The following is a 15249-nucleotide window of genomic DNA, read 5'->3' as shown; positions in this document are numbered from 1 at the left end:
GCACATCTCCTGGTCCAGAGCTTGCTGCAGGTGCTGCTGGATCCTGAAGGCCCTGGTCTCTCTCTGTGGCTCACAGAGATGGGCAGTCACAGAGCACAGCCCACTCTGTGTCTCAAATGGTCAGCCAAGAGCCAGGCACGTGGGGTTTCAGCCCGAAGTGTTCAGACCACCTCAAGTTTCAAGCTCATACAACTGTCATTGGCCTGGGAGTCGTTCTGGAAAATTAATAAAAGTAGGCTTACTTGGAGATTTTCATTAAGTTAGAGTTTCAGTGTGGAAATATTGCAGATTGCCTTATACATCATGGTTTGGTTATTTCCTTTGGGATTTTCCTAACCTTGCTTTATTAGCAATAGTACCACAAAAACATCATAACCCCTGTGTCAGGAGGTTCTGTCCCTGTGCATTGTCATTGGTAGAAATGTCTTGGCTGGAGCTGCCAAACTCAAATTTGTGGCAAGATAAGGGTTTTGCTGGCACAAGATGATGTCTGTAGGATGAGGTCCCAAGGCTGCTGGGCAAAGGGGGTGGCATGGAGGGACCACTAAGCATCCACAGAAGTGCAGAGTTACAACACCTCACTTCTTGTTGTGGCTCAAATCAGGCCTGGTCCCATTCCCTGCAAGCTGGCTGCATTGCCATTGGGGCTTATTTGGGGTGTTGTGGTGAGGAAAACAGTGTAGCCCCTGCAGGGGGCTGTGAGGGAGTACTCACCCTCCTCATTTAAGTACCCATAGGCTGAGTAGAGAGATGAAGTTGTATTTGATAAATAAATTGTATAGATCCTATAAAAGGTCCACAAAGAGACACTGTAGCCACATGGGCTACCAAATGGGCAGTAGGGCTCTGTAAATTTGGTTTAAGCTCTGCATGCTCTTTGCATCGTGTGTGGAAGCACTACCCTTGGTTGAGCACCCTTGGTTGTGGAGGTATATGGCAACAAAAAACTCTACCAAAGTCACATTCACATTTTCTTTTTCATTGTTTAGCACCCTCATCCCAAACTGGTGCCAGATTAATACAATTGCCTTTTTTAAAGTGAAATCTGAGCTAGAGATTTCTCTCCCGCTCTCAGAGCTCTCGGCGAAGCGACGACGACACCTTAGAGGAACAGATCAGGAGAACCAGTGAGGATTCACGAGCCCTGAGGGAATTAATGGAGGGAGAACGGGGGAAACTGAGGCAGAGTTTGGAGGAGCTGCAGCGACTGCACAGCCAGGTTAGCAACTCCCACACTTTACATGTGGTCTTGGAACAGCAGTGTTCATCCTCCAAGACATGCCTTCCATCAAAGAGACCAACACGAGAAATAACCCAGGAGGATTTTGGCCAGAGTGGTTGGATGAGGAAGATTTGTTAAACCAAATGTAGAGGATTAAAGCATTTAGGATTAAAGTTTCTGACAAATTGTCTGGAGCCCATCTGAGGCATGATCTCAAGCAGCCAAACTTCCTTTAGGCCTTTTTCCCAGTCCACTTTGTAGCCAGTCTCTGTTACTTAAACTCTTCTCAGCAGACGACCTCAAAGTATGAGGCTTCTTGATATGGAGTACTGGAAACCTGAAGGTATCAAGGCTGACCTGAATTGCTGCACTGAGCCCTTGTGAGGGGTATGTGCACCATTCCATGGATATAAAGGTGCTGCTCTGCTGTGCATGGAGCAGGGCTTGACCTCTTCCACAGCAGCATCACAAACCCTCAGAAAAGCACTCCCAGAGAATCCTAATTGTGGCCAAGCTGGCACCAGGCAGCACCCTAGGGACCAGCTGAGGCAACCTCAGCAGCAAGGAATGGTCCACCCCAACACCAACTTCACACCCAAAGCACAGAATCCCATTGCACCCCCTCCCAGCATCATCTGTGTCTGAGGCCCTATGCCAAGAGCAGGAAATGGACACACGCATCCAAAGAGGTGCTTGGCAGTCCTTGTCTCTGTGGAACAAGACTCCAGATGCTGGAAGGGATCTGGAGGCTGCATCAGAAGCAGCAGCAACTGCACTAGAGCAGGGAATGGGATTAATGTTCTTGGCTGGTCTTCCCAGCAGTGCTGTATCACCCTTTGGAGAATAAATAGGAAAACACACTCCTGTTCAGAAAGTCAGCACAACCTGGGGCCTGACAGCCTTGTGTAGGGCTGTGGGAGCTCCCACCATGGGACCAAAGGGAAAAGAGGGAGAGCATCATTAAATACCCTGGCAATGGTGGCTGCATGTGTGCAAGGGTAGGAAATGTCCTGCTTCCACAGCAGCTGATCGGGGCAGAGTGTGGGAGGAAAGCAGTCCTGGAGCCCATCCTGCCCCTAGAACTGCTCCTCTCAGCATTGTGCCACCACAAAAGACACTTTTGAAGGTCCAGCCTTCTGCCCCCAGTGAGACATGAGCCAGACACTGCCCTGGCTGTGCTGCTGCAGTCCTGTGCACCACACACAAGCTTCCCTTGCCCTTAAACACACCTGAGATGGAGACAAGGGCTTGACCTCTACAACCTGGCGCTGCTGACAGAGACCTTTAGAGACTTATTCCCAGATTTTAGGCTTGTCTGATCTCCCCAAACTCTCCAGCCAGGAGAGACCAGAAGACCAGCCCTGGATTGCAAGTCTGGAACCCTGGGTTTGCTTTTAGGGGTCCCCAGCTACCAAAGCTCTGAATATTTAGTAAGCAAAGGCAGGTCTGCAGTTCTGTTTTCTTCTCACACCTCTGTGTGATGTGAAGAAAGATGGGGCATAGCTACAAAAGCAGCTCTCAGAGAGGAACTCCAGCTTCCCACAGCAAGTACATGTCTCCCACAGCTTTTGCCTGTTATCCAGCCTCACACTTGCTGCAGGTTAATAATTACTCTCACCACCTATTTAAGAGGCAACATCGTCTTCTGTTCAGTGCTACAGAAAATTGATGCATGTGGAAATCTGGTCCACCCGGGGGAAGCAGTGCTCTGCTGCCTCCTCATCCCTCTGTTCTGGCACTGGTATTGATACGAAGGGGAGCTGCTTCTAAATGGCTTTTAGGATCTTGTGGCATCACTCACATTCATTGCTCCTGCCCAAGAGCACAGGGAACAGGTGGAGACAGGAGCCATCCCCTTCTCTGTCTACACTCAGAAGCTATTTCAGACCTTCTGCCTGTTTGTTTCCTCTCTTTGTTACCTGAAGCCCAGGCAGAAACAATTAAAATCCCAAACCTATCCCCAAACACCATGTTTTGGGCCTCTGGATCCTCTGTCCCCTGGGATTTCTGTAGAAGTGCTCAGCACCTTTTACATCACCCCATCACCACTGCTCTCTGTCACATCATTGCTCTGAGGTGCTCCCCATGTAGGGCTGAGGGAGGGCACAGCTCCCAGTCCCCTGGCAGCCCTGGCATAGCTCCCTGGTTCCCTGGCAGCCCCAGCACAGCCCCCCAGTCCCGTGGGGAGTCTCTGCACAGACAGGGTGCATTCTCACCCTCCTCCCCCCAGCCCAGCCGTGCCTCACTAACGGCAGATCCTCCCACGCCCTGGATGTGATCAGTCCTTTTTGACTGTCTGCCCTCTATTTAAAGATTTCTTTGAAGATTCAAGCACTACTGAGCTGCATTTAGAGGCAGGAGGTGGGTCAAGTGCTGGAAGGGTTTCCAGGTGATGGAGTAGTGTAACAGAGCATGTGTGTGCCCTAGACAAAGAAATTAAATGTGTATGAAATATTGTGAAGCTGTGCTAATGCAATCCTTGCATGATTTCACACCCTATTAACTCACTCTGCACAGGACCAAAACGATAGATCATTTCTCAGACTATTAAAGACTCCAGACATATTTTAAAGTCTAATTAAAATTGTAAGATGTGCCAGTAACACCTTCCATGGCATGAAAGAGAATTTTCACATCCTTTGTCTACAGCTTCATATTACTTAAGAAGATGTAAGGGTTCCTTCAAAAAATATTATTTGCTGGTAAATTATGTTAGCAATAATTTAACCCCGGAAAGATCAGAATTATAACAAGCAGACTCAAAGGATGTGTGCTTTGGAGAAGGACAGCATTTTAGCAGTCAGCAAAGTCACGGGTGGGTCCTGCCCTGCACAGTTTTCATGCTGTTTCTCCATGTTACTGAGGCTATCCTGGTGACACATCTTGCCCAGGTCAGCATCCCAGAGTCACTCAGCACCTTGCATCGAGGGTGGCACCAGCACTAACAGCCCCACTCAGCAAACACAGCTCTTTCTATGGCCAGGGGATCTCTCAGCCTGCAGGTTGGCCCGTGTTGCTTTTCCCCTACACACGTGTGCGTTTTCCCGAGCAGCCCTGGGTTTCACAGCCTCCCTCTGCCCACAGGTGACGCTGCTGAGTGTGGAGATGACGACGCTGAAGGAGGAGCGGGACCGGCTGCGCGGCGCTGCCGAGGACAAGGAGGCGAGCGAACGGCTCCTGCAGGCCATCAGGGACCGCGACGAGGCCATCGCCAAGTGAGTGCCACCAGGGCCAGAGCCAGCGGGGCGGCGCTCGAGGAGTGCCATGGCAGGAGATGCGTCTGGAATGGCTTTCTCCTGCTCTCCACAGCAGCTGGCATTGGGAAATGCTGTCAGGAGCCTGGAGATGCTAAAGGCAGAGCTGTCCCACAGCTGGACTGGGGGCATTTAGGAGCATTCTGTGAATCACGTTTGTGCCATCCCTAGTACTGGTGTGAGTCACAGTGAGGAGGAGAGGACTTCAGGGAGCCAGATGGAAACACCGGGTCTACCCTGTTTGTCACATTTTTCTTCCTTTGCTATTCCAGAGAAACAGCCCTGCTTTCCTGACCATCCCCATTACAGCCTGCCTGGGCTTCTTCCCTAAGCCATTCCTGTTCCAAAGTCTTTTTTGCATCTCTAGTCCTGTAATTCTCTGGTTCTCCTTTTGAGATTCTCCCACCGATTTTGCTCTTTATTTTGCCCATCCTCCTTAGAGACCTGTGCAGTTCTGCTCACCATACCCCAAATCCCCTTTCCTCAGCTCTGTCCTTGGGCTTGCCAAAATGCCCTGAAGAGAGGGACAGACACCTTTACCCCTTTGTGCTCTGCTAGAAAAGATTCATCTGATAATCCCTTCAACAAGCAGGTGGGCCAGGACACCACCAGTGCAGCTTTTTAGGGGAAAAGCCCTGGACAAGAGGAGGAGCAGGAGAGGGTTGCAGCTCTGAGGGTGCAGGAGCTAAATCAACCCGCACCATCCCTTTTTATCAGTGTCTCGATGGGCCGTGCTGCCCCTGCTGGGCTGGCTGGCTACCGAGCTGCCACGGCTGTCCTCTGTAACACCTCCATCTGTTGGCAGGGAGCAGGAGCATCCCAGCTGTGTGCCGTGACGTTCCGGTGCCTGTGGGTTGCTGGCTGTGCCGTGGCTATGGCAACACTGCCGCTGCCATCAATCCTGGAAACATCCACCCGGCAGCGGGGAAGAGAACAAAAGGCTGCTTCAGGTGCTCAGAGCACAGCCCGCGGTGGAAGGGCACAGCTTCTCCAGTTCACTGTCACCCTGCTGGACAAAGCACCAGTATTTGGGGCTGGCTGTCCTGCAGTGCAGGAGCCGCGGGAATGGGGCACGAGTGAGGGGGATTAAGGAGCAGAGAGTGGCAGCAAGGGAAAACAGACAAGAGCATCTTGTCACTGAAGTGAAAACATCCCTCCCAGACTGAGTGGGCTGGTTGCTGCCTGAGGAGGCTCGTGATTTTCTTCCCACCTCACAGCCCAAGGGTTAAGTTGCTTTTGTTCAACCCATCCCCCCAAAAATCCCTAACTCTGAACAGAAATAAAATCACTGCCCGAGGCAGACATCTGGTGTGGAAAATTTTTGCTTGAAGCTGAAGTTTGGCAACATGGGAAGCAATAGGAAAATAGGATCCTTTCAGAGGAAGTGTTGAGCAATCAGTACCAGGAATGTAACACCTGGAAGTGTTAAGCAACCAGTACCTTGGAATATTTGTGTTTATATTCTAGTACCTGGAATATAAACACAAATTCCCAAATTGCTCTTCTGCAGGGGAGCACAAGGGAGCTTTTACGAGACAAGGAATGAGCTACAGTTAATAAGATGCAATTATTTCTCTCCAAAATGCTTGCAAGGAAAGATGGTTCCCAGCAAGTCATGTTACACTTTCCTATCACACAGCAGTTAATTGAAAACTTAAGCTTTGTGCTCACCTGTGTGCTCCCAGCATGATAAGCAACATTTCCCAGCTTGGGCAGCTTAGGCAATTGCTCCATCCTGAAGGACAATTCCTTTCCACAAGCAAGGAGCAGCTGGAACATCTCAGCCACTGAGCATTTGGAGCTCTTTGGGTAACCTTGTCCATGGCATGGCATGCTCAATGGCCACCAGATGTCTGGGAAGAAATGCAGCAGAGCTGTTCCCAAGGGCTGGGACAACACTGAAACCGGGAGCTTTCCTTAAAGCCTAACATTTAATTCAAATAATTTTGACAGTTCTTAAAAAATATATAAGCTGTAATAAGCTCTCTTCTTTAATTTCTTCCTTCGATCCTTCCTTCAATCAAGTCCAGAGGGAAAGCAGAATTGTACTCTTTGAGAGATTTTTATGTTTGTTTTATATTGCAATTTATTGATTGAGCAATCAGACACAAGTCATTTGATTTTTAGCACGTATTATTTGTTTTCTTTGCATGTAAACAGAAGAAAATGAGAAAACATTTGAATATAGATTCTACCTTGTTCTAGATCTCCATTTTGCTGGCAGATCTGGCACATTATTCAGGCACACTATTGCCTTGCACAGCAGTGTACCTGATTTTTTTTCAGTGTTCTTCACAGTGTGCTTATCAGAAATCTGCTGGTTTTAAGATAAAGATGTCAAAAGTTCTGTCTCACTCTTCAGATTAATAGATTGTTCAGAATACAACAGAGATGAACACTTTAGGATGTGGAGACTTGCCAGTGAAAGACATAAATGGTAGATTTGTTTAGATATGCCTGACTCTTTGTTTAGGAAGAAAGAGGTGCCATGTCTGGATTTCTGTGCCCGCAGGAAGAACGCGGTGGAGGTGGAGCTGACCAAGTGCAAGATCGACATGATGTCCCTCAACAGCCAACTCCTGGATGCCATCCAGCAGAAGGTGAACCTCTCGCAGCAGCTGGAGGCCTGGCAGGTGAGACATGACCCCAGGGCCACCTGCAGGGGACTGTCTCCCCCTCCTGTGGGTGTTCTCTGTCTGAGCAGCCATGCATTGGGTGTTTAGGGGTGCTGGGTTTTGGCCCTGCAGGAGCCAGCGATGCTCATGAGGTGTGGGGGGAGCTGCCCCTCCCTGCTCTGACCCTTCTGGCTGTGAGCAATTAATTCTACAGCTCTAAACTCATTTAAAATGGAGAAGCAGACTGTGCCTCACATGGGAAATGTGCATGTTGCTCTGCCCTGGGGTGGGGAGGGGTCCATGCAGGAGGTGTCCCCAGGCAGGCACACCCTGGTACATGTGGGCACAGCAAGTCTGTGCATTTCCATCATGGAGCAGAAAGGTGGGAGAACAAGGTTGTGCTAATTGTTGCTGCACTGTTTGCATAAACTCTGAAGATCCATCAAGAAGGAGAAGGTAAAATTCCAGTTCTTCACCAAGGTGAAAAAACAAAGTCATGACAGCTCCACAGCTGCTCTGGAGATGCTCTGCTTGGGGTCAGTGGGGAAAACTCTTGTGAGCAGACAAAGCTGCCTCCTCCCAAAACCAGCACCAAGGGAGGGCTACTTCAACAGAAAATAGAGCAGACTCAAGAGAAAAGGTCTGTGCCATTTATAGTGATTTGTTGCAGATCATGCAAGCCCCCTGCTCTGCTAAAAACCAGCCTGACCAGTAGAAACCTTTCCCGTACAACCTCGCTCCTGTTTCAACTCCACTGTGTTTTCGTTTCTCTCTCTCTCTCTTTTTTTTTTTTTTTTCCCTTTTCTTTTCTTCTTTCTTTTCTTTTTCCTGCTTACAGTTTGCTTCCTCAGGGCTTTTTACTATCTGGCTCCTTTGGTTTCTGATCTAGTGGCCTTTCTCAGTTCCTGTACCAACAGCTTTAGTCGTACACCCCTCCTGCCTTTGAGGTGAGCTCCCCACACCCACCATCCCCTCTCCATCTGCTGCCACCATCACCCACATCCTTCTCTGCCCTCACCATCATCTGGCAAGAGGGGCCAGTGGGGGTCTCCATCACCCACCAGAATTCTGCCCACACCCCCCATCCCAGCAGCAGCCAGGGTAAGCACCCTGCACCCCGTGGTGAGGATTTACCAGGGCACCACAGGCAAAGCCAGGCTGAGGTGCACATTTTATTAACCCTCTCCATCCACATCTTTAGTATCTGGAAAGCTTCTTGAAAGACAGACTGGGATTTTACTTCTCAGCCTCATTGTCCATTAAGTGACACTCTGCTCTGCACAGGAGCTGTCTGGATCCAAGTTCAGTCTGGATGGGTGCTATAAAGTTAGGCCTACTTAGTGGAGAATAAACCCAGCTTAGGGGTTAAGAACAGGTCATGTTGCAGTAACACAGCAACCCCAGACCTGCTCCCATCAGCTCTCTGAGCTGAGGCTCAGGCCCACTTCATGGCAGTAAGTTGTCTCCAACACAAAAGCAAAAAAGTTTCCAGACACCTCATGTCCCATCAACAGCAGCTCAGCCACAGAGGCACAAAACAAGTGGGGTGATTTATGTATTTTGGGGACTGTTTTGCAAAGGAGTTTGAGAAAAGTTTCTGATAAAATAGGATAAAAGTCTCAGCTTTAGCTGGGCATAATTGGATGCTTTAATCTGGTAACATTTTGCTTTTGCACACTTCTAGTCTGCATTTCACCAAGGGCTGTCAACAAGATGACAGTGTTCTCTAAGGACATAATCATACAGCCTGTAAAATAGGATTCAAGCAAAAAATCCACCCCATCCAAGTGCTTTTCTCTCTGACTCACACATCTGACAGACAGGGATCCAATGCAGTGCCCTCTCAATAGTGCATACTGTATTTTTATATATATATATGATATTTTTGTGTGTAGATATATATATATAAATATACATATAAATCCTTCTCATCCCTTGTTGTATGGTCAGTCAAGGACACAGATCTGCCATGCAGGAGCCTGGGTACCTATTTCATTTAGCAGAAGAGGTGCCTTCAAAATCCCAAGTGCTGTACATTTTCAGATGGCAGCTTCAGCTCTGGAAACCTGTCTCACTGATATTTCATCCTGATGTTCACCTCAACCTCTTCAACTCTCCCTCTGCCTTTCCTCTCTCCAGCCCTGCTCTAAAAAGACCTAAAGCTTCCCCAGTCTGTGTAGCTCTGCACCCTCCTGCTCCCACAGGGGAAGCCCCCATACTAAATTCAGGCCCAGGTCATGGCTATCAATCCTCTTCCCTGCAGAAAATGCTGCAACAAGAGATCAGCCATTATTAAGTTTCCAGTCCCAGCTGGCTGATTTGATTCCAATCCAGAGCAGCTGGGGCACCTGCTGGGCAAGGGCAGCACCTTCCCTTCAGTCTGGGACTGCCCTGACAGGCTGCCCTCACCAGGTGCTGAATGAACAGCACTTCCACCCATCCAGAGTATCCTTGTTCTCACCTGACAGTGTCCTCAGCCCCAGTCAGGGACCAAACTGCTGGAGAGGAGCTGATTCCTCCTGTGGGGCTAGTTTGTGTACGCAGATTTTCACTAAGCTGTAGCCTAAATATGCAATTATAGGAGAAGCAATGCATCTGAAAGTTTAAAATCTGTAAAATTTATAGCCAGGTTTTAAAGGAACATGTTAGGACATCATTAGTGGCAACAGAACTGGGTAATTATTTTGTATAAAGGAGCTTCACTGTGCTGCAAACATGGATGAAATCAGAGCATTCCTGGTACATCTGAAAAGCCACAGTTCACGTTGAGCTGTCAGTCAGAGCTCCCACTGCTGTGCTGGCTCTAAGGGAAGGAGGGGGTCTAAGGGACGAGCTCAGTTCTGTTTGGTGAGTCTGGTGCAAAGCCCAGGAGGGATCTGGTGGGCCCACACCTGCCCCAGCCCCTCGGCACCTTCCCCAAAGAAGCCCCAGTGACAGTGGCCATGCAGCAGCTCTGCCACCCCTGCCTGTCACTTGCTGTGCACACAGACCTGCTCAGCACAGACCTCTTTCCTTCTTCTGGCCTCTGCTTTCAGCTGCATTTGTTCTTCTTATTTATTTCTCCCCAAAGGGGACATCTGCAGGCTGCAGACAGCAGAGAAACGCAGCTTAGGGGTGGCACAGAGTCCCAAGCAGGCACAGAGCTCTTGTAAGAGACCACCTGAGCAACTTATCCCTCAGAACTGTGTGTTGGATCCTGAGTGATTCCTCACTCCCTGCCTCATGGCAGCAGGCACAGCTGAGCCTGCTGTGGGGTGGGGACACCGATCTGTCCCCGCTCCCTCACCCCTGCTCCATCTCATCGCTGCACGTTCCATTCCCATTTCAGCCGCCCCGCGCCAGCTCCCCTTGGGCATCAGCTGCCACTAACGGCCCTGTCCTGTCCCTCTGCTGCAGGATGACATGCACAGGGTCATTGACCAGCAGCTGATGGACAAACACCCGAAGGAATGGAGCCAGCTTGCTTATTCCTTCTCCAGTGGCCCCAGGCGGAGTGCCAGGCCCTCCCCCGCGGCCAGGCCGGAGCAGCAGGGGGACGAGCCCGTCGGGGCCGAAGGAAACCGTCTCTTCTCCTTTTTCAAGAAAAATTAATTTGAAAAAGAGAAAACTCTCCAACAATTCCTGCTTCAAGATGGGGAGTGGGGCAGCTGTCCAGCTTGCTGATGGACTCGAGTCTGATTCACTGAGTAGAAAAGAAGGGGGCAAAGGAGTTAACCCTTGAGACTCTGCACTATTTACACCGCACCTGGTCTGAACCAAATGTTTACATGAATTGGAGATTTGCAAATTGACAATGTGATTCTTCTAGTAGAGAGAAACTTTTCTTATTCTATACGTGAAGTGATAAACTTCAGGGTATATTTTAGGCGCTTTGACTCAGTCCAGTTTCTGCTGTGAAGGATTCTCTGATTGTCTTAAAAGCATTCTTATGCTGGAGAAGGAAATAAGCAGCCCCAAGACAGAGCGGTGCAGGGGATTGAGAACTTCTGTCACAGCGAGCAGAAGGGGAAGAAGAGAGCTGAATGCAAGGGGACAGAAGGGAGCCACTTGTATCACCCTGGCAGCTGTGACATCCTTCATCCATCCCACTGAGACTGGAGTCATTCCTGCCCCAGCAATACCATGTTTTGACAAATGTAGCTTTCTCCGTGGTGGAAGCTGAGCCCTCACTGTAGCTCCTGCCTGGGCACCATCTCCCCTGGAGCTCTGTGTGGCCGTTCACCCTTGCTGGGATCCAGGCTCCTCACAGCTCAAGGCAGGGGACAGATAGGTCACTGTCTTCTCCAGCTCCCTCCTGTTAGAGGTAAGAGTTGCAGGCTGTAGCTACACAGATTTCTCCCTAGGAGACTGACCAGCTACAACAGATCACAGACTGGATAAAAGTTGTGCATGTTCAGTCCTGGGGCACCTGCTGTTCCTCCAATGGCCAAAAGTAGTTTGGGAGCTTCAGCAAGTCACACACCTTTCCCCAAAGCCATACACATCTCCCAGACAGAGTAAGAAAACTGTCATTTTAACTGGATAGGCCCCCAAAAGCCTAACTAATAATTCACTGGAAGCCTACTCCCAATGATGTCAGTCAGTCTTTAACACTGAGTTGGCAGACTCGATCCTCAGAAAGCACACTGGCATCTGCCTTCACTGAAGCCAAAGGCTGTCAGGGTGTCTACAAAGCTCTGGAAAGCCTGCAGGTAACTCTGCCCTATGCAGTAACACTGGCTGTGGCCTGACAGAAAGGAGTATTTGTCCCTGCCTGTGGGTCAGTTGCCACTCAGCCCTTTAGTGAGCCAAAGGTCCTTTGGATCAAAGATGATCAGAGCCTGCTTTGCACAACTTGATCAACAAGAAGGAACGTGGCTTTTTTGGTGTGTTCCAGCACACAGCAGTGCTGGAAATCCTGCAATACTCAAGCAGGGACCTGCCCTCTGCACTGGATGGGCACTTCACAGCTCTTCTCTTTTATCAGTCTACCATCATAAGCCAGTGAGGAGCACCAGGCTCAGTTCAGAGAGGTCCTGCTGCTGTCATGCAATTTTCACACATTCTAGCAGCTCATAAAACCCACGGGCAGGCCCCAGTTTGTTTCCTGCTGCTTTCAATAGGCCACCACCTACACTGTCCCACAGCAGACAGAGCTGGCTGCACCTTCAGCTCTGCCCTGCTCAGCAACTTCGGTGCTAACACACCATCCCACAGGGAGCTGCTATCTCTACTCACAGGAACAAGCTTCCTGCTAAAATAGGTACCAAACACCTTCTAAGTAGCAGGTAAGAGGCTGGTGGCCTGGGTTTTAGTATTATTCAGCTTCTCTGTGGGATAGAACATCCATAATACCTCAGTACAAATATCCTTTCTGCCTATGAAGATTTCAGCATTCCTGTATTTCCTTGTTACATGAAACCACCACATTGGTACGAGACCAGTCTTGCACTAAGGCAGCTCTGGGCTGCAAGGAGCAGAGTGCTCTGAGATTGGCAATGAGAGTGGTGAAACCCATCTGCATGAAAGCAATGAACCCTGGATTGCAGAGCTTGCTTCAGGAAATGCTTGGGCAAAGCCCCACCAATACAGCTTGATGCTTTTGGGGAAAGGCATCAGGAGCCTCACAGGCAGGGAAGGAAACTGAACCTTGGCCTCTCCTTTCTAGGCAATGCTCAGCTGTTGAGTATCTGCTTGTAGCCACTTGTGCAAGCAAGGGGAAGGGCTGCAGGGCAGTGCCACATGCTGTCAGTGCTCATCCTCCCATCCTGCCTCCACTGTGACTCTGGATAGGGCAGGGACACGAGGCACATGCTCAGCATCTCCTGCTGCCAGGACTCAGTCACACCCACATGCATTACCCCAGCCTTGGATCCCTGCAAAATGAGGCGTGGCTGCATGGATGCCAGTGACACCCATGACACAGTGACACAGTGACACAGTGAAAATGATGCTCTACCACAAGAGAGCCCCGTGAACATCTCGGTCCTCAGGGACCTTTCTTCTGCTGTCAGTTGTCATTTCCCAGACCCAACCCTCTTCAAGCCACATGCCCAGCAGTTGTGTGGAACTCTGCCCCAGTGAGGATGAATGGATGAATGGATGGATGGATGCAATCCTAAGGCAAGAGCCTTAAGTTACCCCACGAAGATGCAGTAACAAGATGAAGAAAGGTGCCTTCTGCTACTTTGCTGAGGAAAGTGACTCAATCAGTTGCAGGGGTAGGCACAGCCCATCTCTTCATTCCATGAGAATCCTTAATCCCATTGCAATTTTATTTATTTAACAAGAGTGACAGAAGAGATTGCAAGAGGGAAGTCTGCATGGTCTAAGGTGCCAGTTGGGTATGGTTTCTTCAAACAAGCCCCTTCACCCTAAAGACTTAGTTGCACTACTAAACCCAGAGATACAAGAGAACTGGGTGTAATGAACTGGACAACACACCAAAGGAGACCTCCTTGTGCTGAGCTGCTACTCCACAGGAACAGAAACTGCCTTAACACAGCAGCTAGGTTTTGTCTTCTGTCTTGAAAAACCCCACCCGTGTTTGTCATGTTGTGTTTTAACAAGGTCCCCACTGCTTCACTCTGTGCTGTCATTAACACACTCACCTCCATCCTGTCACAGCCTGGAATCAGCCTTGCAGTGCTGGCTGGAAGACACTTCACTTGTGGCACTTGACTCTTCCAGGACACATCCACGGTGTAAAGGACACATCAGCTCCAGGAGATGAGATGGAGGAAGCACATTAATCCAGCAGGTACTCAGGATCTCAAAGGAGATTTAATGAGTGGGATCAGCAGCTCTAAACACAACCCTCAGCCTTGCTTTTGAGATAATGGTAAATAAAACAGTAGTGCTGCACAGTCACTGTTCAAATATTGCACAGAGAAGAGATGCCTGCTGAGATTAAGGTTAGAAAGGACTTTCCCACAGGTAGCAGGTGACTGTTTGGGCAAATGTTTGTTATGCCAGCCTGAGGGAAAAGGGATCAGTCTCCCCTTCCTAAACTCTGCAAGGGAAGCAACAGTAAACAAGGAACAAATGTAAATGGAAGGCAAGTCACTAGCACTTTATCTTCATAGAAACTTAGATCAGCAACTTGCCATGGAGATGAACAGTAAATCAAAAAGTTACTGACAACAGAGTCATTTTGCAGAGAGAGCAGGAAGTGAGGCTGCAGGCAGGGCCACATGCACTTGTCCTACTTAGAATGGTAGATTCCAGATATGCCTCTCCATCAGGCAAAATCTCTACTCCCCACTCGGCTATAAAAAGCAAGATTGTTTGAACCAAAAAGCCAAGAAAGGAAGTGTCTGGGTGCTGCAGCAATGATTCCCTTGGATTAAGAGGGGAAAAAGCACACAGCAGGGACAAGCAGAAAGAATGTACCTATAGATATGTACATATACCACAGTGCTGTAATTTTTGTATGTAGCAGTCATGTAAATAAATGTATGGTTTTTATAAGATACATATTATAAAAATCTATAAAGGCATATTTTTAGTAAAAACAATGCTCTACTTCTTTTGTAAATAGTTCTCTTCAGAATAAAACATCATTTATACAATACTGTCTCAGCTCTCACCACTTTACTGTGCCCAGCTGGAAAACAAGCTCATTGCATCTTTGGCGCTGCATCATCCCATGAAATTCAGCCAGGTAAAGCCCCTGTGTGTGCTTAGGGGAGAAGAGGCCAGGGCAGAAACATTTGCAACATTTGCATCTCTTGGCGCACATGAGCTCCTAAAGGTGGGTAAATCATCCACCTTCCAGCCATTGGTGTCCTTCACTGGCCCTGGGATGGAGGCAGACTCCAACTGGAAGGAGTTTAGCCAGCAGACACAGACAGTGACACCCCACAGCTGGCAGCAGCTGCAGCTCAGGCCATCCACACGTCCCCAGGCGTCCCCTCCAGCTGCTCCTGCCGCGGGGCGCAGCCGCAGCAAAGGCACCTTCCCTTCCAGAGCAGCTTTCCATCTCTGCCCCAGGAGCAGCCTGGGCAGGGCCAGGGGATGCTGAGGGCACAGCCACGGCTGCAGTTCCTGCACAGATTCATTAAACACACAGTAATTTCCTGGGAAAGTGAGGAGAGACTCCGAGTGCTTTTTACTCACCTTGGGAGAAGGAGCTTTCAAAGCTCACTCAGTATTTTTTGTTGAGCAGAAAGACAGGAGA

The 15249-nt window shown here is 49.3% G+C and overlaps 1 protein-coding gene across 2 annotated transcripts in view; it reads left to right on the top strand.

Annotated features, from left to right (window-relative positions):
- The window catches only part of BICDL1 (BICD family like cargo adaptor 1), a 59732-nt gene that overhangs the window by 34201 nt on the left and 10282 nt on the right, over positions 1–15249 (top strand). The window contains exons 7-10 of one of the 2 annotated variants that reach the window (XM_050980439.1): positions 1076–1219; positions 4307–4437; positions 6989–7109; positions 10488–14643. In XM_050980439.1, coding sequence (XP_050836396.1) covers positions 1076–1219; positions 4307–4437; positions 6989–7109; positions 10488–10682 — 591 coding nt within the window. In that variant the 3' untranslated portion in view covers positions 10683–14643. Of the gene's footprint in view, positions 1–1075; positions 1220–4306; positions 4438–6988; positions 7110–10487; positions 14644–15249 lie in introns of those variants that run through there. The other variant, XM_050980438.1, reaches the window with a different exon arrangement.

This window comes from Serinus canaria, chromosome 15 (assembly GCF_022539315.1).
Source record: "Serinus canaria isolate serCan28SL12 chromosome 15, serCan2020, whole genome shotgun sequence".
NCBI lineage: Eukaryota > Metazoa > Chordata > Aves > Passeriformes > Fringillidae > Serinus > Serinus canaria.
This window is presented reverse-complemented; position numbering and strand designations above follow the sequence as displayed.